Genomic DNA, 26,913 nt, shown 5'->3' with positions numbered 1-26,913 from the left:
TCATTCAATCATTTTCATTTTTGTCAGCTTTCCCCAAAGTCTTTGGAGCTCTCTCCACCAGTATTGTCAAAAACCGATGGACTGATAATGCATTTGGCAGCAAAAATGAAAACATCTTTCATTATCATCTCAATGAATGAAAACAAAACAGGACTAATGCAGTTAAGGAGAACTTAATCCATGTTGATGTTTGCAAATCCTGAGCATGAACAAAAATATCAGCAAACTTAAAAGTTCTTCTATATATCACCTAAAATAGATGGTAATTAAAAGTAATATAAATCAATTTTAGTATATTTGAATGATATTGTTAATCAATTGTCAATTGTAATGTCAATCAATTTTGAAATACAAATGTCATTCATTTTTTACATTATCAGTCTACTACGGTAATCAATATTAGGAATAACTCATCTTCACAACACTCACACTCATCAGTTTTCTGTTGCATTCACGTGTTACACAATTTCTACGGCAATGAAAGGCTCTTGCATAAGTTGTCACCACTCATTTCAGAGTTGCTAAGTCAGCAAGTCTAAACATGACATCCACTAAATAATTAAAAACGCCTCACTCCCCGTGTGGCCATGGGCAGGTCCCCTAAACCAAATTAACAGATGACAGTCACCTAATGTGCAACAGAGGTGCCAGCAGACCAGCAGGGGAGAATAAGCCACATGAACACTTTCAGAGTAAGACGTGTTCCAAAATCTAAAACTGTTCAAAAGAGTTTTATTAACGTCTGGAACAGATCAAAGTGTGCAGCCTTAACCTGTGATCTTCACTGATGGGGACATAAAATAATTCCAACAAGTACTCACAACAAAACAGGTACAAATCCTGTTTCATTATTCATGGCGGATTACTCTTCGTTAAAGCAGAGGAAGAAGGCGGGGGACAAAGGAAGGGAAGCAGGTGTGCGAGATCGCAGTGGATGAAGATCAGGAAGGCCCAATTCTAAAGGTTTGAGAATGCTTTTTGTCAAGCTAAATGGCAAATGGACAAAACAGAGGGCACCCAAAACCTTGATGAGGCCAGACACTTCCTGCTGTACAAAGTTCATGTCCCAGTGGCCTGCAGCTCTGGATCCTGCCCCGCACACTGTACACACAAGCTGCAACATATTACTGTCACAGAAGAGGCGTAACAACAGCCGTAGCACATTTATCAGCAGGCAATGCTGACCTTCATCAGCAGCGTTAGCTTGATCTTTACGACATAACACTCTCCGAAACTTTAGAACAACATGCCCACATCGAGAACCCTGGTGTTTAGTGCGCCTGTGAAAGCCAATAAAATGATCACTTCCAAGTTTCATGGAACATTCCGACGACATCTGTGGTTACTTCCTGTTCCCCATGAAAAGGACAGACTTTATCAGCGAGATAACATCAAAAGAAATGACATAATTAAACAAACTGCGACAGGTGGCTCTACAATTACCAAGGATAGATACTGTATTTTCCACCTTTTTTGTTGCTTACATTGTGATCATTTTTACTGTCTTTTCCTAATATTTTCATGTAAAATAATGATGTGGTTTATGTGAAATAGCCGTTCTTTATCAAGGAGAAGTGACTCCTAAGTGCTGCTCAGAAGGCCCATGCACACTGGATTAATTGTTTTACACAGAACTGTGACATGGGGGTTCGTGCTTGAGCAGGTAAGTGTGAAGCATCTTTTCAGCGAGTGACTGATGATGTGTGCTGTTGTGGAAAACGGCAGCAGGGGAAAAGCTGTGGGCTTTACTCAGGCTGCAAGTAGAGAGATTATCTGTTTAGGTAAGAGGTCCAATATGGGGGATGTTACGAGTTCAGACAGGCCTCATGGTACAGTGCCTTGAGTGCGCAGATGGCTCAAAAATAACTCCAAACTTTGGAGTCAATGGCTATAAAAGGTGACTAAACAAGATTTACCAAAACAATCTTTCAGAGATTTCTGATGGTGAGTCTCTGAGCCTTTCAGTCCCTCAATCCCATGATTCCTCTCTGTGTTTACTTCCACAAAAATGCAGGTAATGTTTAAACGCAACCTGTCAGTGATAAAGAAGTCACTTCTCGGTACGTGTGGTTATGCTAATATTTATGAATCATCGCTATGGGCTACTGTAACTGCAAATTACTGTACTCTGTCATTGAAACACGACAGCTTTATTTTCTAAGCTCAAAGCAATTTTGCAAGCCCAGACGTGGACAAAAAGAGCAATAAATCTCTGCGCTTTCAAAAAAATGTATTCTGTGAGTCACAACACAATAGGTCTGAACTTTTTGCAATAAAGCCTGACCTGTCGGAGATCAACCTGGCTTCTATTCACTGTGGGTTTACATGGAATTTAAATCTTTGTGATGTCAACAAACACCATTTCCTCTGTCTGAATGTGTCTATTTCTAATAAAGAGCACATTATAAAAGGTGTTAAAGTTTTAGAACACCAACGACAGAAAGGCAACATTTTAAATTATCAAGTAGAAGAATTTTCTTCAGGTTATGCATTAGTCTAAATTATTACCTTTGGTGAGCTTTGAACTACAATAAATAAATAAATAAACAAAAGAGGCTGTGTTTGACTGTAATGTTTAGACACGCGCTGCAATTCATGTGAAAGGATCTGACAAAACCTCAACTGCTGCTCCGGGCACCTTAACAGCTCAAACACGAAAGGGGTAAAAAATAACCTGGTGAGTGTGAAGCTGTGCTCCCCTGTGGTTTATAGATGAGTTCAGTTAGTGTCAACAATGTGACAATTCAACATTTCACTTAATTTGGCTGAAAGTTTTTCAAGTATTTTATGATGTAGTAATAAATGACACAGATACCGTGTTGTGGAGAAGTTGTAGGACTTACTGTAGGGGAAGCTGAGCCGTGGAGTGACATCATTCTCTGTGACAGCTGTTTGAAAGCAACCAACAAGGAGAGCAGTGTAGACTGGGAGACAGAGCCAAGCCATACTCATCACCGAATGCCTCCTCAGGACCACCAGTCAACTTGCAGTATTTTCCTTTCAGGATTTAGAAGAATTCATGAAGTTTTTTTTTTTCCTTCTTTTCTATAGCCCGAGTTTATATTCCTTCAATGTCTCTCTCGTCAGCTCCAGGCGCCTTGGATGGAATTGTTGTGTACGTTTGTGAAGTTGGGGCACTCCTTCAAAGTTGCACACAAAGATTCTGCTTTGAGATGACAATGTGTGGCCTCAGAGCAAGACAGAGCCTCCTCCAATCAGCCTCCATGAACATGCAACGAAGACAGGTTTCAGCTGAGTCCTGTAAAGAATGAAAAACATTAAAATTAGCTGTAATACCACAAAAATATGAAATGTGTTCAACTAAAAAATGGTTGAAAAAGATTATTCGGGGTTATAATTTGCAGAAAAATTAAACGTTTAAGCAAAATCAAGGTTAAAAAACATTCATTTGAAGAATTCCAACTTTAACCTTTATTAAATATTCTACTTTACATTTAACATTAAGTGTTTAGTAATATAGACTTTACACTATTTTGTTATTTATTCTTACAATTTTTGAGTCAGTGATCAAATTTTACTTAAGTTTTTTTTTTTTTATGCTATGATGAGCCACAGAATGTTGACCAAACCTGTGTGATACATCCTGTTTTTAAAAAAAAACATTCATATTCAAGGACGCAAAAATCATCTGCTATGGTCGTTAAAGGTTACAGGCGACTGAACATATGAATTAGCTTCTTAGATGAATTAACAAAGCTGTTACACTGAGAAACAGAGCTTCAAGAATTATCTTTGGATCTGGGCGTGGTAGCATGCCTGCAGTACTCCAGACAGGTTCACTTCGCAGCAGCCGCCACAAATAATAACTTTGGACTCATGAAGCTATAATCACTAGAATGAAAGAAAGCGGAGACTTCTCATGAATCTTTGTTAAAAATGAAAAGGTGGAACACCCAGATAACAGCTCATGTAACAGGAATTACAGGTGTTTCTGCCCCACAGCTTTTCTTTGTTGCGTTGAAAGAAATAGCGTGTACACATAATGAACCCTCACCCTCTGAATGTAACCCTAAAGGACATAAAGAGCTTAACCTCAGCAAGTTCAAGGTGGTGACAAGTTGTTTATGAAGACAAAAGTATCCAGGAAATACGATTACAGCCACTTGCTTAAAGTATTCAAAGTGTATCGTTTTTATTTCTAATGTAAAATCAGATGTAGCCGCTATTTAAATCATTCAGAAAAATGTATCACAGTAGAACAACAACATTTATTATTCCATTAATAAAGTAATTCAAATAAGATGGCTGGCTGAATGTAATGAGGTGTAAAAGGGAAACTTGGTCTGATCACCCCGCTTAAAACTCCAAAGACTCAGATTTCATCCACCTCAACGAGGTCCTCGAATGCAACCATGAGGAGATTCAATTTCATGTGAGGCGTAGCGATCGATAGCAACAACTGAAGCTATTCCTGGTTTCTTTTCAAAGGGATCCTGAGTCTGTCAATGGAGCAGCCGGGTGCTCATTACAAACACAGATGTCCTCCACATGTGTGGCTGAACTGCAAAAGTGCTCACACAGACTTAACCCTGTAAAACCATTTGTACCTTATTTGTACACACATTTCTTCTGAAACCACTGTCTCAGTGGCATGATCAAAACTTTCTTTAAAAACCCATTGTTTGTAACTTGATCCATGTTTTTTGCCTTGTAGTTCATCATCATTCCACTAGGGGCAGCAGAAGGGATTTTTCTGCTTTTCTGCATTTAAAAATGGCTGCCTCCATTAAAACTTAAAAAAACTTTTTGCGCGACAAGGTTTTGTTAATTATCAAAACTTTATGATGAGAATAACTCATCTATTGATATTTGTTTATTAAAACGACTACTTGCTGTACTCAAATAATGCAAAATTTGTTGATAATTAATTATTTGCAATACAAATATAGCATGCTAAAAATGTGTGATAAAACATGAGACACTTTCTGCCTTCTTTTTTTTAACACTTTTTTTAATACTCTTTGTATTTTAAACTAACACTGTTGGGGGGAGGGGGGACTCACGATCACCCATTCAATAATTGATACTATCAATATTTCATCATAAAAATCATATTTGCAACTTTTTTTTTTGTTCATCGAAAGAATTTATAAATGTTTTGTGAATATATCTCGTGTATAACTAACATTATTGGGAGGGAAAAGTTACCAAATCTGAAACTAAATAATAATCCAATAAAATATAACATTGCAAACAAAATTTTTATGGATTTCATAAAAGGTTTCAAAAAGCATCTTGATTCTAAAAAATGAATTATTCCCCGTGGTTAGTTTTATCGGGTTAAATAGATCAAATTAAAAACACAGCTGATGAATAACACTTATTCATCGTAAAGAAGAAAAATGAAGTTTACTCGTCCAAGATCTGAATTTTTTACGTTTTTATAGGTGCTCAGTTCTAAGAGTAATAATTAAAATAAATAAGTCTGAGAGTTTAAGAATTTAAATGTGAGCTAATTTACCAGTAAAAAAAATGTTCTGACACAGCAGTGAGTGTGAAGCATGTAATGCAACAGCAGGCTGAACACAGGCGTCATTTGCATCCTTTGTGTGGAACAATCCAGCATAAAACACTTGTTGACCACAAGACAGCTGAGAAGACAATCGTTTTGGGTTCGCGTAACACTTAATGAAAGAGACCCAAATTAATCTGGGAGAAGTTTCCGAAACGATTTAGAGAGCAGGAGAACAAGGGAGCCTCTGACACGCTGGAAATCTATATGCAGCCCCGCACCTCACCGCTCTCTCCTGCATGATGCATAACCTGAATCATCCCTTTCACTTGCTACACAGATGTGATAGTGTTCTCCCGCTCTGGACGATCAGTCTCAGTGTCCAGGAGCTCCTCTTAACTTCCCCTCTTATGTCTTCACACAGACCCTCCAGCAGCACATGAACTGATCCAACTCAACTAAAGCCTTACTGATCGGTTGCATTGTATGGCACAATCCTTTCTCATTCAAGACAGGTTTTGTTGATTCTGTATTGCTGTCAGGTTATACAGTATTTGATATCAAATCAGATCACTAAAGAAACAAAACAGCTAGTGAATTAAACTTATTGCATTTGAATGAACAAGACTGTTTGAAGCTAATTGAAGCCTTTTAAAAATCCCGTCTTTGCCTTATTCACAGTATAGCTTATGCCACCCATCAATAATAATGAGTGTCTTCTTATTAGTCGGCCAACGCTTGATTTGACTTTGTTTTTGCTGGATGTCTTTCCTGACTCAACTCCACGTTTACCCATCATATGAAAATGCCAGATTTATCCCCGTTCTGGTTACAGTAACTATACTCAAAATATTGGAAAACATAATAAAAGCATGGGTTGTGTGCATTACTCTTTCAAGACAGTAAGCAGCAGAAAGGATTGTTTTCAAATGAATTTGTCTTGGCTGGGTAGTTAAAGGGTTAAACGCATGTTGATACTTGGTCAATTTGCACACCTCTATTCACAGATTAAACAGTTTATTGTACATGTTTTAACGCAGCAGATCCAAATATTTAAGGAGAATCAACATCACCGATTTTATATATAGGAGAGTAAACAAGCTGGGAGGAGATGAAACGGAAAAAAACACACAAAAAAACTTTTTTTTTGGCAGCAATTTGGTGTCAGTTGTAAAATATGAGGGACGGATTCATTCAAATGTATACAAATGAAATAAAGTCTTTTGAAAATACAACTTCTTTTTATTTGTGAAACAAAATAGATCAAAAGTAGAAATTAAAATAAAAGATGAAATAAAGTATGAAATAAAAACATGTCAATTTAGTTTTTCTGGCATTGCGAGAAACAATGAATGACAGTGTTTAAGAAAAGAGGAAATAACTTTTTTAGTTTACTAAACAGGGGCTTTCCTGGTACCCAACGCCTTGTCATTTCCTGATAAAAAGCTCCTGGAATACAGTTATTATATCTTTATATTTATATCACTGTCTGACAAAGCTGGCCTGCTGCCAAAGAGTCACATAAATAGCAGCACTGCAGAAACAGGTGGCACAGCCATTAGCTTAGGGTAGACTCCAGTCTCCACGCACAATCCGAACTGCTGAATGATAAATGCGCCCCCTTCGTTTGCCTGTCATCTCAAGAAACCACCTGTACTTGAACACATGTGGGTCACTGGTGTCACGCCCCTGACTTAAGCCAGGTCACATGTTTCCACATGAGGCCTTTAAGCTGAGGTGAACGCCTCCCTGCCATGACACGTCAACGACCTCACGTCAGATGTGACGGAGCGGATGGGACTGAGAAGGGAGGTGTGTGCCTGCACGATTTTACAGGGCAGCTGACTGTTGACCTTTTGAACAGAATCTTCCCCCTTAAAGACCTTGTAGTCTCTCTCAGAGGGAACTACTTTGTTAAAACTGAAGATAAAAGTCCCAGTTGAAACCTGTTTGTGTTAACACTTTCTGGATTCTGGTGTCAGAGTTTGAAAACTGATTTAATCTGAAAAATTCTTCCAGATCCACCCAATAAAATAAATTTAAAATACGACCCCATTGCCAGATTATCTTTAAATAGTGTTGTGTAAGAAAATTTGTCTCATCAAGAATTCTTATTGTAAGAAGAGATTTCTAGTCACCTAGACATGTTTTCTCTAAACTGAGGCTATTTTGCCATAGAAACACCTTCTTGGTAAGAGTATTTTTCTTGGAAGACGAAAAAGATCATTTCTTTTTTACTTTCTTCTGATTCGGTTTTTGCAGTGGCTTTGTCAGGGTAAAGGTAGGGTACGCTCTAGACCTGTGAGTCTCAACCTCCAGGCAGTGGACCGATACTGGTCCTTGCCCTGGGACAGTTGGTATGGGGCCTCAGAAAATACAAACACAACCTACATTTTTCCATAAAAAAAAAGAAAATCTGATTCTGAAGGAAGTTTTATTTTGGAATACGACTGGATTTTCATCACTATATCCAATTCATTCTAGATACATGTTAAGTCGCTCAGTCACGTGACAAAAATACAGTCACTACTTTCTCAAAGCAGCTGAGCTGACTGCTAAATTGGAACCCTGAAAGCTAACAAAGTTGGCAAAAAAACAAACATATTTGGAAATTTTCTTTTCGCAGAAAAGATCCAGTGAGGAAACAGAAGAAGGGCCTTGGACTTTAAAATAAAAGAAAGTTGCATTTAACAGACACAATCCAGGAGGAATTGGTTTATGGCGAGTCGATTTGTGGCATAATAGCAATGCATTATATTCAGCAACCAGCTTTCTAATGTTACGAGGCTGCTGCTAATAAAATTGCTCAAATGTTTTTTTATTTATAATATAAATAAAAAATACCTTTTTTAAGGTTTTCTTATTTTTTATTTATTGCACCCTAAAAGTTAGACGAGGCTGATGTTGGCGTCTGAATTTGTAGCTTCCACTTTGACAGTTTTGTGTTAAGGGAAAATCCAGATTAAATTTTTTTATTTTCTACATGATTGTGTACGAATAAAGTTGAAGATAAACTTTACCCTCACAGGTTAGAGGAAACTGTAAGCTTAAAAAAAAAAAGAACATCGACCACCTACTTAAACTCAACTTACTCATAAAGGCTGGCCCATGAAAAACTTTGTCTGACAAAAAAGTTGGGGACCGCTGCTTTGGAAAGTCCACCCCAGGACCACACAAAGATAGACAACCACACACACACACACACACACCAAAGGGACAATTTAGAATCACTAATCAACTTATGAAGCATGTTTGTGGTCTGTGGGGAGAAGCTGGAGTGCCTGGAGAAACCTCATATAAAAAGGATCTCACCGGGATTTGAACCACTGCTTTCTCACTCTGGGGTTAGAGTTCTAACCACCACATGCCACCGTGCAGCCCATTTTTTCCATATTTATTGGCAAAAAATAAGAGGTAAAACAATCTGCGAAGGACTTCAACTAGTTTAATCAAAATCTGCATAGTTGGTGCAACACAATTCAATTTCCAGTTGATGTGATAATCCCATCTGCTGAAGCGATTATGTCTACAGAAGGAAACATGTTTTTACGGCTTGACCCATTTAATCCCCAGACACAGCTAAGAATAATTATTCATCTCAGAGTGAACCAAACGGCAATCATTGCGACCATGTGCAAAGATGTTTAATTGCCTAATTAAAATCTTATTAAAGAATTTAACAAAGATAAGGGACTTTTTGAACTTGAGTTTCAGGGGAATTTACTTCATCAAGCAGACTTATGTACTGTGTTAAATATTTTGAGATTCACTAATCAAACTTAATTCTTAAAACAATGTTTTTTTCCAAAAACAAACAGGCAAATTAGCAAAATATCAATTATCACATGTTTTTAATGGCCTTCACAAGAGATCGGCACTGTCTCTGAGGGGAGCATATATGAAGTGATATTCCATTTCATTCAATTTCCCAAATTTCCATAGCAGATGTGGAGCCAGAAGAAGCAGCTCGCTGATGAGACTTGAAGTGGTGGAGCTACTGGGTCTGCTGCCAGCACTGCTATGACTGTTAACTCCAAAGTGCGTGACAGGAGAGCAACTGCGGCTCTGAGACAGACAGAAAAGTTCATTAAAAATGAGACCAGAAAATGAGAAGGACAAGATGACGCTTGCAATGGAAGTAAAAAATGACAAAGGGAATCATCTCAGCTGAAACCCCTGTTCTTTATTTCTTCCAAAATCCCCTCCCTGACAGGCGTCAACCTGGCACAAAACGTCCAACTTTTGTCATTAATCACTATGAGGGATGGAGGGAAAGCACCTGGACGCGTGTAACTTTTCTCTTATTACATTGTTTTTTCAGCTTTCAGCAACTTCTGTAAGCTGATCCACTTTCGGTGAGGAGCCTGTGCTGTTCTGGCTGTAATGGCCTACTTCTTTTCTGGTCCATTTTCCCATTGTCACACCCTTTAGCAAGAAACGGATCACCAACGTGTTTTTCCTCTGGTTTTCGGATCCACTTTTTGCCGCTGTCATGCTGATCTGACACAACCTCATTTCTAGTTATCGACGGATACAAAGATACAATCTGATCCTCCTTTTCCTATCGTGTTTACTAATTTTTTTGCATTGAACAACACGGCAGCTATTATGTTCCATTTCTCTGCATTTAGTCAGAAACAAAATCGGATACAGGTGTTGAAGATATCTTGTTGATATTCTGAAAAAGGACCTAAATGTGCAGTGCATGCATTGTCTGTGGATTCATACTTTCAGTAGAAACGGGTCTTCAAATAAATCCAAAAAATGTATGAAATACAATCTTTAAAGAAGTCTATTTTAAGTGTAAAGCCTAATCCAGTTAAAACCATAAACTTATTAACGAATGTGCTTTGGCAGAAATCAAAAACACGCCCACTTGCAGATTTCTGGGGTCTGGTTTTTATGGCTTTGTGGCTGCTGTCAAACACAGGTAAAGTACTGTTTCAGCCTTAGCTGCCTTATGTAGGTCAGGCCTGTTGAAACATTCAGCTCCATTTGAAATGTCTCTTCTTGTTTACTATAAAAGTCGGTCTGCATCTCTAGGAAACACATTGACTACAATAGTGCAACTCCCAAAATGAGTCTGAGGTCATTTCTTCTGTTTATTTTTCCTGAATCCTGTGATTCTAAAGGTTGGATGATGCACAGCACAATAGTTTGCGCAGGTTGTTGTTCAAAACAGAGTTCTTTGTGTGCACATGAACTTAAAAATTAGTTTTACAACTGTAAAATAAAAACTTTCTTGGGTGTTTTTAAGAGACAAATGAAGGCTGAAGGCTTTCGACACATGTACTTTTACTTTTTCTGTATTCATTTAAATGTGCAAAAGCAAAGTTTTTGGAATGTTTTACTTTAAAGTAGAAAAAAATGGGTTCATAAATATTCAAAAGGCTTCATGTACTGTTTTTATGAAGTAATTGTTGCTTTTGATCACAGAGGATTTCGTAGATAATATTTGATTATTTTAGTAACACAGGAGTGAAATACTTTGACCAACTTACAAAGGCCACTAAAAAAGTTCAGTTTTTTTTCTTCCTTTTTTTTCTAGACAATTTGTGAATGCACTTTTCAGTTTATTACAAAAATGACTAAAAACAAAGTACATGGTTAACTAAAAAACACAGTTTAAATAGGTGAATAAAGCTGTTGTAGCTCAGCTGATTCACTGGGATGCAAAGGTGTTTCTACCACTCTGTGCACTATTAAAAAAGGAAGTTATTTTTTAACTGTTTTACATTGAATGGTATTAATTCAGACTGATGGAAATTAATTTAATATTTTCAGTAATGTCCTCATTATTTTTTAGTTGACAGTGATTGTCATAAAAAAATCAATAAACACTAAATACAAAACTTCTATATTTTAAAAATCAGTTTTCCTTATGTATGAAAAGAGTAATACATTTATAAAAACTGTGAATAATCTTAAATGTAAAGAGACAGTTTTTCAAATTCTTATTTGAACTTTACATATATCTGCAGGTTCTTTTTGGAAATCAGAGAAATTAATGGGCAAGTCTGCCTTTAAAACAAGATAACCATAAAAGTAATTTTAAAGTTATGTGCTGAATAGCTATGCTGTATAAATGGACACCATTTAAGAAAGAAACAAATACTATGAAGGACCTACTTATATCTATAGCGTTTAAGGTTGAAGCTGACAATTTTACAAGTTTGTTTCCACAATATGCTTATGTGCAAAAACAGGATCAATGTGCCGAAAGACACTTGATGCCCACGTCAATTTATTGATCATTTCATCAAGCGAAAGCCAGCGACACATTTATCCACGTTGAAATTGATTAGCTTGGCATGACCTCCATGAAACGCTGCAAACAAAGCGAGTGGTTGCATCCCCTTGATGTTCACATCAAGAAGCTGCAGGCATTCCAATGATGGAGGCTTGAACAGAAGCTCAGGCTACAGGCCACTGGGTAAAAAGCTCCACACATCCATCCATCACTGTGCAAGACTGATAAAAGGCTCAGAGAGTTCACTTGTTTGTATTCTCTAGAGACAAATTTTCATCAAAATGCTAAAGTTTGGACTTTACAAAGTGCACGGTGACCCTGAAACCAGCAGGTGTCACGCTGCATCATGCTTTTGCCAGACTTCAGCTTTTCTAAACCTTTTTTTTTTTTTACAAATAAATTACCTCACTTTGAAATCTATTTACATTCATGCAACACTGATGACTTTGCAAAAACCTAAGTAGTTTAGATGTATGATGGGATCATGAAGAAGACACAACATAAATGTTAGCTGCAGGAGGAAGGCTGGTTTGTTCAAGCTCTGGGGATCAAGTTCATGTTTATGCTCCTCAGTCGTCGTCTGTCTGACATGTTACCACTGTGAATAATGTCTGTTTGCAGCTCAGATTTGGGATGCACAAAATTATCTAAAAACCAAGAAGAGGGAAAAATTAAAATGTTCTTCTGCTTTATACTCAATTTTCCCATTTAAAATTCTTTTAAATTCTAAAGCTACTTTATATCACTAAAAATTTATTAAGAGAGGACGACATCCTGGGAAACTAACACATTGCCGATGACACCCCTGCTCACTTTAACAAGGAGATAAATTACGAGTCTTCAAACAATTAACAATAAAAAAATGAAAAGCTTTTAGTCTTATTTTTTGCGGTTCAAGTAGGTCGTTTGTTCCCCAGAAAGGCTTTGTGTTATCATACTCAGAAGTCAAATTCTTTCTCTTGAACATTCTCGCTTTGCATTTTGACCACATTAGAGTGTCTTCATGGAGGCTATTCTGTCCCCTTTTTTGGGGGGGGGTCAGACAGCTGCCCCAACGTGCGGTGACCTCACTTAGCAAAGATCAATAGCAAGCTGCACATTCTTCCCTCGGAGCCCTCAGCAGCCACTGACGCCTTGGTATCCCAGCCATCCAAGTCATTTTGTGAATTCTTTAGGACAAAGATTTTTGCGGTAAATTCCAATTATTGACACCCCAAATCCTAGACGACGGGATGTGACCTGGGGTGGTGGTCTGTGTGTGGATGTCTTTGGGGGGAGTGATATAAGTATTTTAATAGATATAAGCCATAGACAAACTTCTGTCAATCATTAGTTTTCTGCCTTCAGGGCAGTCACTTAGTGAGTCTCAGTTTAAGAACTACACGCTTGTGCCTCACATTTTTACACAACCTTGTACCCAGTAAAAGATGGGCCCCACACTTATCCCTAGGCTACATATTTAACAGCTGACTGATGAGCAAAATATGAGGATTAACAAGCTATCAGACGACAGATGAAAGTTCAGTGACTGCAGGTTTACAGAGAAATATTTTACAGCTGTGCGTTTAGGTAATCTTTGTGCTGATGGTGCAAACTACTGTGTTTTTAAGATGATTCGTACATTCAGAGTTTAGGGGCCTCTAGAGTTCAGGTTCCTCAATGTCTTCAATCCCAACCCACATTGGTGAGTGCTCAAGATTGCCATCAAACCCCCGTACATGTCCAAACGACACCCATGCTACTGATGCAGGCAAGGGGGGAACTGATGTCACAAAGAGATAAAGATGAAGCCAAGCATTAATGGAAAACAAAGTTTCAGAGCTCTGCTTCCTTGGAGATCCACAAGTATGCTCCAAGACTCTGTTTTTCTTTTTCAAATGCGTGTGAAGCAGAAGAAGGATGTTATCTCCAGAGAAGAGTTGTTTTCCAGTGAACCAAAATAGCTTCATACCCTCGTTTGCTATTAATGATATCAGCTATAAATGGACTAAGTGGTTACAAAAGCGTTAAACCGTCTCCAAAACCATTCATTTTTTAGGAAACCTAAGAGGGGGCTCTCCAGTTCTGATCTAATCTACCGAGTGGTTCATCTGGTATATAAAAACTGTAAAGACCCACTCCAATGAAAACTGTCTTTTTGGTGTTTTCAACATGTTTTTGTGGCATTTTTCTCCTGATAGAGGACATATTTAAAAAAAAAAGAAGGTTAAAATTGCATTTCTGAGTATTTCTTTTTTCAAATTGGTGTGAATCAGGAGCAGACAAAAAATGCTGTTGGAAAACACTTGTATCAGAGACCTAGAAACTACAATCAGCACGTCACAAGCTCCCTGCTTCGCTCCATTCCGATGCATCCACTTACAGACAAACAGCTCCACGTACGTCTTTGTTTCTTCATCTGAACTGGTATTTATGTTAAAACTGTACAGCTGTATAGCTCGGATATTGCTCACCATTTTTATTAAACCAGTAATGTGAGGTTGGTGTTTGAAAAGGCTTTAAGCTAGCGGGAGACTGTGTAAACAGAGGGATGCTCTGCAGAAACTATGTCCTAAAAATCAACTCTTTTTTTATTTATTTTTTCTAGGGGGGGCTAAAAATCAGAAATAAGTTTGCTGACAAAAGATGCTGACATTGCGTGAAATAAAGAAATGTTTTCATATGTTTTACTGGAAAACTTTCTGTCATCAAAACTTGTGAGACTAGCTGATTGAAGTAAGAAAAAATATGAAGAGTTTAGCCTCCTGTGGGGTAAACTGCACCTCCGTGCTGTACAGCTTCCCACCCTCCTCAAGCGAGTGCGTCTATAACTATCTCAACTGGCTCTGCTCTTGTGGATGACTGCCAAAAAGAAAGCAGAGCTGCGGGGTGATCTGAGCCCTGCAGCTACTCATGCTGCACAAAAAGTGCTGAAAGCCGCCATAAGATGGCTTGGGTTCTGTGTCTTAATATATCACATCTTCAGTCCAGGCTGATGAATTATTCAGACTGTGCTATCCACTGTCCCTCTCACCTACAGGGAAACATCTGCCCTGCCAGCCTGTCTGCCAGGCCTGACTTACACGCCGCTTTGCCACAGGAAGCTTTAAGTGTGCCATTGTCCTGAGGTCTCTGCTCCTTTTGACCCCCTTTGCTCCACCTCTGCATCCAAATGTTGGACATCTGCTATAAAGCATGCAGGTGGAGGTTAAATTTAAGGTAATGAAAACAGATCTGTTCAACAACTTTAAAAAAAAAAAAAAAGGAAAACAAGATCTGCAGAATCTGGGACGGAAAAGTTCACAAGGGGACACAAAAAACAAACTGGCATGACCCCATTACCTCAGCAAGAAAACCACACAGGCAGATAACACGCTGAGTATGAAATGATATCCAATGATGCCCCAGTGAGCTGTCTGTAAATTCATATGTCAATGTTAAACTCCAAAGATACTTTTGTTAATAAGAAAAGGCTTTTAAAAGATTGGCAAAAAAAGGGGATCTAGCTGGTTATTTTATGTGTGATATATTATACAAAAAGTGGGTTTGGAAAGATCTATTAGAAATAAAAATGTGTTATTTCAGCTTCTGAAAACGTTTTCTTTTAGGTCGGACACTATAAACACATAAATCGACAATATTCTCATGACTAGCATTTTCAAAAATTCAATATCACGCGATATTCACTGTGAGTGAAGATGGATTACTATTCAGAGATAAAGCACATTTGTTAAAGGATTTTGGTGCGTCATTAAGACATGGACGGAGATAAGAAAATCAAATTGTACAATATCAGAATTATTATAGGTTTTCTGCTTGTTTTTTATGAAAAGACATCTATCAATGGCACAATCAGAGTACCTTTGTCTTTCTTTGTCAGCTCTGTTTTCTTGTCTTTCTATAAAGTGCCTCTCAGTGAAGAACATTAACATCTGACATCAGCGCCGTTTGTTGGCATTAAAGCAATTAGAGGTCTGTGATCAGAGAGCTACGGCAGGGGTGTCTTTAAGGGTCAGTGGCACCATTAACAGAGTGAAGGGCACAACCTGGAATGCTTAGAGATATCAGATCACGGTGGTGGGGGAGGATCTGGATGCTAAACAAGGCCTGTTTAAAGGCCCATTTGATCATTTGAGCTGCTCCTGCACTCCTGTCAGGAAGGACACAAATACATTGACCACTAACAACATAAACCTCATGTCCATTTGCTGCATGTGATCCTCCCACAGCTCAAGTCTGCAGTCAAAACACTTAAAAAATGTTATTACTATTATACACACTAAGAGAACACGTGTGAGGTAAAAGGCAGTGCATCCGCTAGCAAAACTTGTAGTAAATGCTGATGCATGTGAAAACTAGACTCCTCCCACAAAACAGTTTGTTCCGTTAAACCGTTCAACAAGCTCCCAGAACATGACATGTTTTATGTTTTGGGTTAAAAGGCATTTCTGAAAAACAGAGATCTGGCCAAGTTCCACGTCCCCAGTCATTTCCCACATCATGGCACGGCACTAGACTGGGAATAAACAGAGGAGCCCACTGCGCTCCCAGAATGCTTGTTTGCAGAGTTCCCATCAGTGAGTACACAGTAACAGGACTCCCTGAAGGCCTGCATTTTAACCTTTAGGTTACAAGTGAGTGGCCACTTCATGGTCCACCCCTCCTCCCCCTAGCCATTAACCCTCACCGCGGTTCTCTGTGACTGTAAACAAAAATAAAGAGGAAATCACGAAGAAATGTAAATAGAATTCAGCTTTTGTTGCAAAAAAAAGTCCATTAACAGGAGATTCAACGCAAATGAGAGATTATTCAAGAAAGTTTTGAAAGAATGATGAAACTAATGCAGGAAAATCTAGCTGAGGCTTTCCAAGCAAAATAAGAATTTAAACAGCAAGTTGATGGTTTTGCGAGCATCAATTTAAACTGATTTCAACATCAGCTTTTTGGAAACAAGCTCATTTGTGGAGCAGTTATGGTGCAATGTTGCGTTAATATAATTTAGAAACAAAAAAAGCAAGTTGTAATTCAATGGGATAGATGAAAAAAAGAACAAAAAGCAAAATAATTTTAAAAAGTTTTAAACAAGAAAACAATACAGGAGGAAAGAGATGAGACCGAAAGACAGAGTATTTCCTGAGACAGGAAAAAAATACAAATCTGCAAGCTATTTTGTGCACCATATATGTTTCTAAAATGCAAATTTGAAGCATGATGCCGTTTTCTGAAACTAACCATCACTGTGACCTTAACTGTAAGTCATATGTGTGCGTTAGAGCCCCCGATACAGCAAGCAACGTGTTTAACAAGAAGCTGGAGCTCCTCTGAAAGCGTCATACAGGCAGCTCATTGTCACGACTGCCAGTAGCCAGAATGCAACTGCCAGCTGTTTTCTTTGTGAATCAAACCAAAAGAAAACAGCAAAGCCAAGGTCAGAGCAAACCAGCTTTTTTCCTGCAGCAGGCGGATGAATCTCCATGAGCAGGGCCATGGCGGAAAAAAACACACACAAAAACTGATAACACGCCTGATTATATTCCACCCCCTTGTAGAATAATTAGCCGTTCAGAAAAATTCATGAAAGCTTCCATTTCTTCCGTGTCTGCAGAGCGTTGATCACTTAAGAATCTGTGTGAAAACGGTCCCACTTCTGCTTTGACAGATCTGCACTTTTAAAGAGGATGTCAAGTTTTTCTTAAGATTTACGTGGGACTAACTTTCCTCTGGGAAAACTTAGAGAAGCTGAGAAATAGTTCAGTCTCTGTGCTGCTCAGAAAGTGATTTGACTTTTGTTCAATCTTTTTTAATAATTCCACTATTCCGGCTCAGGTTGACGTGTGCAGAGTTGGGTCAAAAAGGGTCTGTTTTCAATTAATGTGGAGAAAAAGATCCCACGTGCTCAGTATTTATCACAAAGTGATCAAAAATGCAGCTTCTGAAACCGTTGCTGGACTTATATATTCATACACTGACGTTAAGGTAAAAAGCTGATTTTTATTTAGCTGACAAGTTATTTAATCAACATAAAAAGAACAAGCAAAACCACACAGAGTTTTAAACCAATGGTTGACAGCATTAGATGCTCAAAAATGAGCAAATCTCTAGCTGGCCCTACTTTGTTTAAATGCCTCTATTTATGCTTTCCTACCATTAACTACCACCTACTTCTGACAACTCTGGCAGCGCTGTTGTCTGTGCTGCCGGCAGTGTGTGGGTGACACATTTCTATTCCACACAGTAACACCTGATGCTTCTGTGTTGTTCCAGCATCACGTAATGAACCTTTACCTTGTTCTAAATAGCAGAATTTTCACTGAGCTTACACTCACTGTTGAAGGAAACAGACGTGGATATTTATAATCTGATTTGCTCTGGTCCTGCAGATGTTCCACACTCCTCCATTGCTCATGTGGTAAAGTTTCCTAGCAGGGAAAAGATGTGGGAGCACTTGCTGTATACACCGTCTATGGCTATAAGGTTATCTTAAAGACCTATAACACACCCACTTTATTGGGATTTCCAATAAAGTGGGCAAAACGCATAAACACTGCTTAATGAATAGGTATTTTGTCCCTCACACACATGCAGACGCTCTTAAATGACTCCTCTTGCTCAGCTATCACCTTACTAAAGACCTACTGTAGAAAGCAGCAGGCTACTAATCACAAGCTTGCTTCCTAAAAAGAAGCAAAATCAGGCTTCTCAATAAAAAATTTGATTTATTCTGTCACTTCACCTGCATTTCAGCTGCAATGTGCTTACATGCGTGAAGCGTGCAGCTCCACACAGTTAATAGACAGAAGGGCAATGTCTATGTTACTTACGGTCTGTGTGAGCCAGGAGGGAAGTCGAAACCCACTTCAAATCAAACCCAGCTTTCCTACAGGAGACACAAAAACACCAGCCAGCTCCTCCTCTAAGACGTTTAAGACAAATTCCACAGATAAAGGAGAGCCGAAGCTCCACGAGATGACAGCTCATGCGCCCACAGGTCCACACTGCCTGTCTGTGACACAGTGAGCTACTACAGCCTGCCTGAGGCCACTCAACGCTCCACCCATTGCAAAGAGGGAGGGTCATATGAGCTGCAGGAGGACTGAGGAGGTCTCTTATAGCATGATCTTGACTGACTTGAGTAGATTTTCATTTATTCTTTCAATTTAGAGTAGCACCCAGCAACAAAAGGATAAGGAAAAACTACAAAAAGATGTTTAAATAATTATCCATATCAAGTGTTTTCTTTTTGCTGTCCAGGGCAGAGGACTTTCCTTTTTTTTTACTTTGCAATATTCGGCTAGAAACTTCAGGCCAGTGTTTCCCATGTCAGTGTTGCGTTTTGACACATCCCACCCACATAAACATTGTCTCAGACCGTCCACACTCCCCAATGGTCACAGCACTCCCCCAGGAGGTCGCTGTGTTCAACCGCACCACATCTTTGTCAGAGAAGTCCAAAAGAACAATAAAAAAAGGACGGCTAAAAGTGTTGATGACAGGTTATATATGGCCCATCCACAGAGACTCCAAAACAAAGGCTGTTCTGCCAAAGGCCACTGCTCTGAATCCACGCCAACATGAGATAACACAGGAATCTTCAAAGATCTTCTGGATCTTTTCTATTCTTTAGTTCAAATCAGTTCCAAAAGGAGAAAAAATAAAGTTTCACCTTAATTTTGGTCACAAGATCTTTAACAGGGTAGTTTTTTTCTGCTTAAGGCAAAAACAAAAACACACACCAGCGATCAGAGAAAAACTGAGACAGTGTCACTTTTTATGTTCAGGAAAACAAGATCATGAGATCATAGCAGTTTTACAGAGCTTGAAGTGAAAGACTATTTATAAGAGTGACACACAGTTTATTTCATAACTACTAAATGAGCAAAAAGCTGGAATCTCCTGAACGCTCTCATTCCTGTTGTTTTATCCTTTTCCTCTCCTGGAAGGTCGATCTGACTGCAGGTGTTTGCTTCTCATCCAGATGTTTGTTTCATGTTAAAGCTGAATCTCAAGTACTGTAATTACCTTCAAACGAACGATGCATCTAACTGCTCATGAGATCAGTGACAAGAAAAGCATCTCGACAGCTGAGACAAAAGGTCTAAAGAATCTTCAGGCTGATACTATTCAAGGTTTTCAACGTTTTTTTCTCGTTTGCAAACTTGCAAACCCAACAGCGTTTAATTTTTCTATGATTTTCAACAATAAAAAAAATGAATTTCTAAAAAGGAAAAAAAAACTTGAAAGACCCACTCCAATGAAATTGTGTTTTTTTGGGGGTGTTTTTAACATGTACCAGAATTTTTCTTTTTCTTTTTTCTAACTTGTTCTGTCCAACAACTGAGCAAACAGACTAGAGCTGAAGGACTTTTGTGTTGGACAGGTTTTACTATCACAAGAAGAGGTTATATAACTTTGAAAAACCAGAGTGTAAATTTGTATAATCCCCTTTTTGTTACTTTATTATTTTTATTTCTTTGTTACATTTAGTGTGTGTGGGGAGGGAGTGGGGAAGAATGTGAAGGGGGGGTGGGGGTGGAAGAGAATAAAAGGAAGAAAGGTGGAGAATGTGGGGAATCAAGTGCTGATTTGAACAAGTTAATATTTTAAGCTGTGCAACAATTATACCAGATCTGCTGGAAACACAAATGTTACATCCAAAGGTGATATTCTGACACGAAGATGAGCGGAAGACATCTGTCCATCAATACACTGTGGGTTAGGAGGAATGAAGCAGACAGGGAGCAGTGTGGCAGTGTGCATGTGGGGAAGGAGATACATGCAGGCTGCCAGAGTGAACAGTGTGTTCATAAGGGGAACCAGATCCTTCCCAGCCGGACCAGCCGGACCAGCCAGACCAGGAGAGGGGGGGGGGGGGGACTCCCAGGCCGGGAGCACCCCAGGCGACGGGACCCAAACAGCCCGAGAGAGGGGGAGGAGCTGGACCGTCCACCCACCCAGCCAGGCATAGGCGCCGAGAGGCATAGGCGAACCCGGCGTCTGGGCCCTCAGGCCACAGGACAGGCGTGCTTGGCTGTACCAGGCCGCAGCCTTAGGGGCCACCAGGCACCGGCCACCGGGCGCCGGCCACCGGGCGCCGGCCACCGAGACACGGGCCACGGACGAAGCCAGGTCCCCGAGAACCCATGAGCCGCCCAACACCCAGGCGGAGCCCGGTCTTCGCAAGCCAGCCCCGGTACACGACCCGACCCAAGCAACCCAGAGATCACCGCGCAACCACAGCTCCATCCCCCTCCCCCCACTACTCTACCCTCTACAACCCTCCTCACCCGCCATATTATCCGACCCCTCCTTCCATACCCCCCCAATGCCCTCCCCAATCTGCGATGGGGAGGGAGAGCCCCAGAGGAACTGTGGGAGCAGCCCCAAGGTCTTTTCCACCCATGCATTCACGCACACATGCTCACAATCTTCTGGATGCCCCCCACCCCCCGTCGCCACGCAGTAACCCTTTCCGGCCGATCGACCCCCCAGCGCCGCACGCTTGACCACAACTGCAGTCGACAGGATACCCACAGGCCTGGCCGCCCTGAGATGACCAGGCGGGTCAAGACCGGCCGCCCCTCCCCGACCCCACCGATGTATGGTGGTGTGGGTGAACTGTGTGTGTGCTGCAAGTAAAATAGGAGGTCTCAGTGTGGCGGGCCCCACCTCTGCCAAGCAGTAAAGCCCCCCTACTCCAGGATCCCTCTGCGATTGGTGTGTATTTGCTGTGTGTGTGGTGCTTACATGCAGTGTGTGTGTCTAAAGTGGAAGTTAAAATTGTGTGGCGGACCAGTGAAAGATGAGCACAGATGTTTCACCAGACCATCCCCACAATTCCCTAGATGAATCAAGATGCCTACTATGCGAGTAAAAGTGGAATGGAGGGCAGGCGCCGACGCGACCCCGGAGAGAGACACGCCAGTGAGCCCCGCCACCGTGTCTCACCCATCCAGTTCCCGGAGCCCAATGTGCCTGTGTGCAACGTTTGTTTGGGTGGGCTGCGGGGAGGGGCAGGCGGATGTCCACAACTGGGGGAAGAAGGCTCCCCCAAGGGACCGGCCCCCCACCCGGCCGCGGTAGGCGCCCCCCCTCCCAGGTCGGCCAGGCAGTCAGGAGGCGGCAAGCCAGCCGCAGATAGAGGCCAGAGCCGCCCCAGCACCGAGAGACAGTCAGCAAGGAAGGGGCCCGAGGGGCAGGAGGTCCAGCCCCACCATTCATGCCCTGACTTCCCTCTGGGACTAGCACACCGCCCCCCCAGGGCGCCCCCCCCCCCCCCCACCTAAAAAGAAAATAAATACCAATGGAGAACCAAAAATAGCCAGTACCAGCATTTTTCTGATGATAGGGGGGCAAAACAATGCTTAAATTGCATTTGTTCAAATTACTGTTAATCAGGAACAGACACAAAAAAGCTGTTAGAAAAATCCTCTAGCAGTGATGTAGAAGCCACAGTCGGTGGGCCACAAGCTTCCTGCCCCTCTCCATTCCCATGCATCCACTTAAAGACCACTAGATCCATGTTTGTTTTAATTTTCCTCATCCAAGCTGGCATCTGGGACAAAACTGTACGGCTGGACGGCTCTAAAATTGCTTGACATTTATGTTGGGGGTAGTAAAGTGCTGTAAGCCAGTGGGAGTGCTTGTAAACAAAGCGATGATGGGGAATTAGGCCAGGCTTACTCAGCAGCCACAACTCAGAGGTAAATTTCTGATGAACTCCTGCCGCTCTGTAGAAACTATGTCCTAGAAAATGACAAAGTGTTTTTTTTTTTTATTTAGCTAAAAACTATATAATCCCGATTAAAAGACCACTGTGATTTTTTTTTAAAATAGATCAAAAGATGATCGTAGTGGGACTTTTAAAAATGGTGGGTTTTTCTCGGTGCCTCCTATCTTGGACGGAAAATCAAAGCAAATCTTTTCTTTGTGAACCCAGAAAAGTCCTTTTAAAGCACATCTGGACCGTGAACAACCATACAGCCGTCAACAAAAACACGCCCTCTGCACAGGTAAGATTCCTTTCATCCTAAAACTAAAGGGGCAAAAACAACGATTCTGGAGCTGATTACAACTTTATCCTGGACTCACAACATCTTTATCAACTCAAAAATGTTTTCTTTGACTTCACTGGATCTGTAACTGGATCTTTGACACTAAATGTCATTTGACTAAATGTAAAGCAAGGACACTTCTTCAGCTGTGGGAAGGCCCATGATGCAGCAAGTGCTCCGCATGAAGTTTGGTCATGAAGATAGTCTAAAATAACACCAGCAAGGACAATGTTTTCAGGCCATGACAATGAAAAAACAGTCTCAGAGGACAATGTTTCATTTGTGAAGGACACAGTGTTCTCCTTTGGTTTCTTGAAGAAAAATAAGAGGTGAAGTTTTTTAGTAATAAAAAAAAGTATTTCTCATGAACTCAATTACATCCTGGGAAAGAATTAGATGTGCAGATTGTTGAACACATGTTAATTATTACACGGCTGAGTGGGTTAAAAAAAAAATCTTGTTAAAGTGTTACCAAATAACTTCACGCGCTGCAAACTTATTTCCAGAGTAAACACAGAGAAGTGTAAGATAGCGAGGTGTTGTGACAGGGACGCCTGTTTCTAAAATAGCATACGCTAATTATACACTTTAGGCAGCTGCTAAGGAGGGAGGCATGAAGCCAAGTTTGAGGCGCTGGGAATGTGAACGCCGGCTCGGAGTTTCTGTGCAAAGTCAGGCTTCCGCACAGCTACCTGGGACTTTCTGAAGCCACAGCAAGAACGCGCGCTGGTGTTTCCCTTGCAAACAAAACTCTGTTTTGGGGGAATACTGACGCCCCAGACTGAAACTTTTTTTGACCACTACAAAAGAAAGTTTTCACTAGACTATTCATCAAATAAAGTTCTTTCTGATAGATATTATCCTAAAAAGTGAAACGTTTTTTCAACACCCTAATGTGAGCATTAGCCTCAGTCACAACTGCTCTCACGGGTGGATATGGGCTGTCTGCAAGAGAAAATTGGGGAAATTTCTACGAAGCACGCAAGTGACCCGCAAAAAAATCAGGGGGGCCCATAGAATAGAAACACTCAAGCATATTTTTTTCTGCTGGGATGTAACAGGCGACACGCTCTTAAACAACATGCAAGGATAAGAAAGGATAAAGTAGATGAGATGCAGGCGTGTTGTACAGATTTTTCATTCATTTCAAAACCCTCCCCCAAACCCTGCGCACTGCGCAAGGTGCTGTTTTAAGAGATAAGTACGCACTCCTGCAGCCTGTTTGACATCATGGAATTAGACAGGCGTCCACACAGGCCCTTACATATCACATGCACACCTCGTGTGTCGAATATTTGTGTGTGGTCAGTAGGGGTCACTACGCACTCCTTACTTAAGACCAGAGTTTGGCGTAAGGGCATCGTAGAGCAGCATCACCTGTACGTCATAAGTCCGTGTAACTTACATTATCCTTACAAATACTTCACAATACTCTTACCACACCCAAAATGGTACTTTCCATGTTCCATGATGTCCTTTAAGGTGTGTCTATGAGCTTCAGGGGAACTGCAAGACACACTTGCGCTCCCTTTAAGATGTGGTCGCTCCTGTCTGTGATCCTCCATGGGCCCGGACAACCCAAAAACCAGCAGCACCCAAACAGGTCATTTCCCTGTATGGGTGCATGTGACAAATTCCATTAGTTGACGAAGAATCAGAAGGAATAATTTGAGCTTTAGTTTGTTTATTTTTTCTTATCTTTTTTTTTCAGCTATAGAGCAAAAGATTGACAGAAACTCAGGACATATCAAGAAAACACCTCAAAGTGATGTTTCAAATTCTCGTCAGTGATCAAAGTGGTTTGACTGTGACACAAGAACAAATTCCAGTCTTGCATTAGCTGTAAATACAGCTAATGCAAGACTGGAATTTGTTCCTGTTTGTTAAAACAGGAACATCTGGTGTGCTGAAGGGCTGGGATTTCATGTTGCATGTGATAGAATAATGTGACAATTCATTCCCGAATCATTTCTTTTTGCCCTAATCTGTAAGTTGTTGAAATGATTGGCTCAACAGTCCTTCTTTTTACACCAAAGTTCAGCCTTGGGGGAATCAAATGCAGCTCTGGCAGGAATCCACTTCTCTTCGTTCAGTGTTAAGAAGGAAAAACAAAGCTAGTGGTGTTAAGTGCTTTTCTTTTACTTAAAAATAATCATTAATCATTAGTCTGAGATTTTTTGGGGCATGCTGCAAGAGAAATCTAATTTTATGAAACTTTATTTTTGATCCTGTCCATATTACACCAAAGTACAGACATTACTATCCGTCAAAATTTCAGCCAGAATGGCTGAGATAGACCAGTCGAGCAGTATAGTATTCAGCATTCTGCAAGTTGTCTCTCTCAAAAAAGACGAGAGGTCTATAATGTTCACAAACACTTCAACTATGAGAATCAATAATTTACATCACATTTTTTAAAAGATTCCTTTGCATAATGGTGAAGAAAATAAGTATTTGGTCAATAACTAAAGTTCAACTTAACATTTCTTAGTCTAACTTTCATCACAGTGACAGATGTCAAATGTTTCCAGTAGGTCTTCACTATGTTTGTACACAATGTAGCTGCTGTTATGGTTTATTGGTTTATTTCAAGCACTAAAAAAAAAAACGACAAAAAATGAACATGGACATATAAAACCTAACTAAATTATTTACTGTATTTTTAAAGTACAAGTTCCGTTTTTTTGTGTGTGCATAGTTTGGCCAGTGGTGCGACTTATGTTATGGAGCAACTTATATGGGATTTTGTTTAAACATAAATAGGCTCATAAATTCGTTTTACCTCAAACAACCAGTTGCCCTTTAGCAGTTGTTTCCCACTAACAACCGCTAGAGGGCACTGTAGATGTGTGTTTCAGTAGTTGCTGCTGACAGAAACACAGAAGAAGAAGCGCCATTCAAAACAAAAGGAGAATGATAAACAAGCCTGATCTCCCAAAATCATCCATGTCTTCCATGCATTGTAAATGAGATGTACAGTCAATCCGTCCATGTAGCAATGACGCTATAATCTTGGCGGTAGCATCTAGTTTATGACAACATGTCGGGGCGACAGTGGCTCAGGTGGTTGAGCGGGTCGTCCAATGACCGAAGGGTTGGCGGTTCGATCCCCGCTCCCACCAGCCAAAATGTAGTTGTGTCCTTGGGCAAGACACTTCACCCTCCTTGCCTCCAGTGTGGCTCCACTGGTGTGTGAATGTGCATGAATGTTCCCAGTGATGGTCAGAGGGGCCATAGGCACGAAATGGCAGCCACGCCTCTGTCAGTCTGCCCCAGGGCAGCTGTGGCTACAACCATAGCTTACCATCACCAAGTATGAATGAGGAGTGAATGAATAATGGTTACAATGTAAGCGCTTTGAGTGTCATGAAAAGCGCAGATAAATCCAATCCATTATTATTATTGTAGCCCCGAGAAGAAAAAAGAGGAGGATTAAACAAATTAATCCCATAAATGATCAATATTATTATTAATATTGATATTACAAAGTTACTAAAAGGAATATGTTTGAATAAGTCTAGAAGATGACACAGATTTAACCAGAAGGAAATGGGTTAAGTGTAAATAACAAGGTTATTGTTGTTTATTGAATGATGTTGATTATGGGTTTACTGTAAATAACAATGTTATTGTTGTTTATTGATTTGTTTTGGATTATGTAACCTCATCAGCGTCAGTTCACAGGACTATATCTTATTTTGAAGAAATGCGGAGTGTTCTGTGGAGTGTTCTTTGGTTTTGATTGGACTAAGCTGATTGGCTGAGGAGAGGATCGAAGAAAAAAGAAGAGAAAAAAAGGTCTGGACGTGGAAGCACGCGGGGAGGTGGAGAAGAAGACGGGAAAAAAATAAACTTTCTGCAGGCCAAAGTCAGGAGGAAAACTTGAGAGTGGTTTCCCGTGACAGAAAAGGTGACAGAAAGTTTCCCGTTTTGGAGTTTCTCACTGGAACGTGAACCGGAGTCCACGGAGCGGAGCTGCAGCGCTGAGGACGTTGGATTTTTCCCGCGACGGACGACAGGTGCTGTGGAAGGGCGGAGCAACGGCTAAAGCTGCACGGAGAACGCAGGAAGGCTTTGCACGGAAGGCTAAGGAAGTCGGTGATTTTTTTTCAGGCCTGCAACGAGGGTTTTTCCCCCGGGGGTAATAACTGACTGTGTGA

The 26,913-nt window shown here is 40.5% G+C and overlaps 1 protein-coding gene across 4 annotated transcripts in view; it reads right to left on the bottom strand.

Annotated features, from left to right (window-relative positions):
• sema4ba (sema domain, immunoglobulin domain (Ig), transmembrane domain (TM) and short cytoplasmic domain, (semaphorin) 4Ba) overlaps nucleotides 1-26,913 on the bottom strand; it is a 55,540-nt gene that overhangs the window by 16,515 nt on the left and 12,112 nt on the right. For 2 of the 4 annotated variants that reach the window (XM_011476130.4, XM_011476131.4), the window contains exons 1-2: nucleotides 18,524-18,730; nucleotides 2,844-3,259 (exon numbers count right to left, since the gene is read on the bottom strand). In XM_011476130.4, coding sequence (XP_011474432.1) covers nucleotides 2,844-2,952 — 109 coding nt within the window. In that variant the 5' untranslated portion in view covers nucleotides 2,953-3,259; nucleotides 18,524-18,730. Of the gene's footprint in view, nucleotides 1-2,843; nucleotides 3,260-18,523; nucleotides 18,731-26,913 lie in introns of those variants that run through there. The other 2 variants (XM_020704066.3, XM_078948742.1) reach the window with 1 other exon arrangement.

The sequence above is a fragment of the Oryzias latipes genome, chromosome 6 (genome assembly GCF_053564925.1).
Source record: "Oryzias latipes strain Hd-rR chromosome 6, Olatipes_Hd-rR_3.1".
NCBI classification, from domain to species: Eukaryota; Metazoa; Chordata; class Actinopteri; order Beloniformes; family Adrianichthyidae; genus Oryzias; species Oryzias latipes.
The sequence above is the reverse complement of the archived record's forward strand: the minus strand, read 5'-3'. Positions and strand labels throughout refer to the sequence as shown.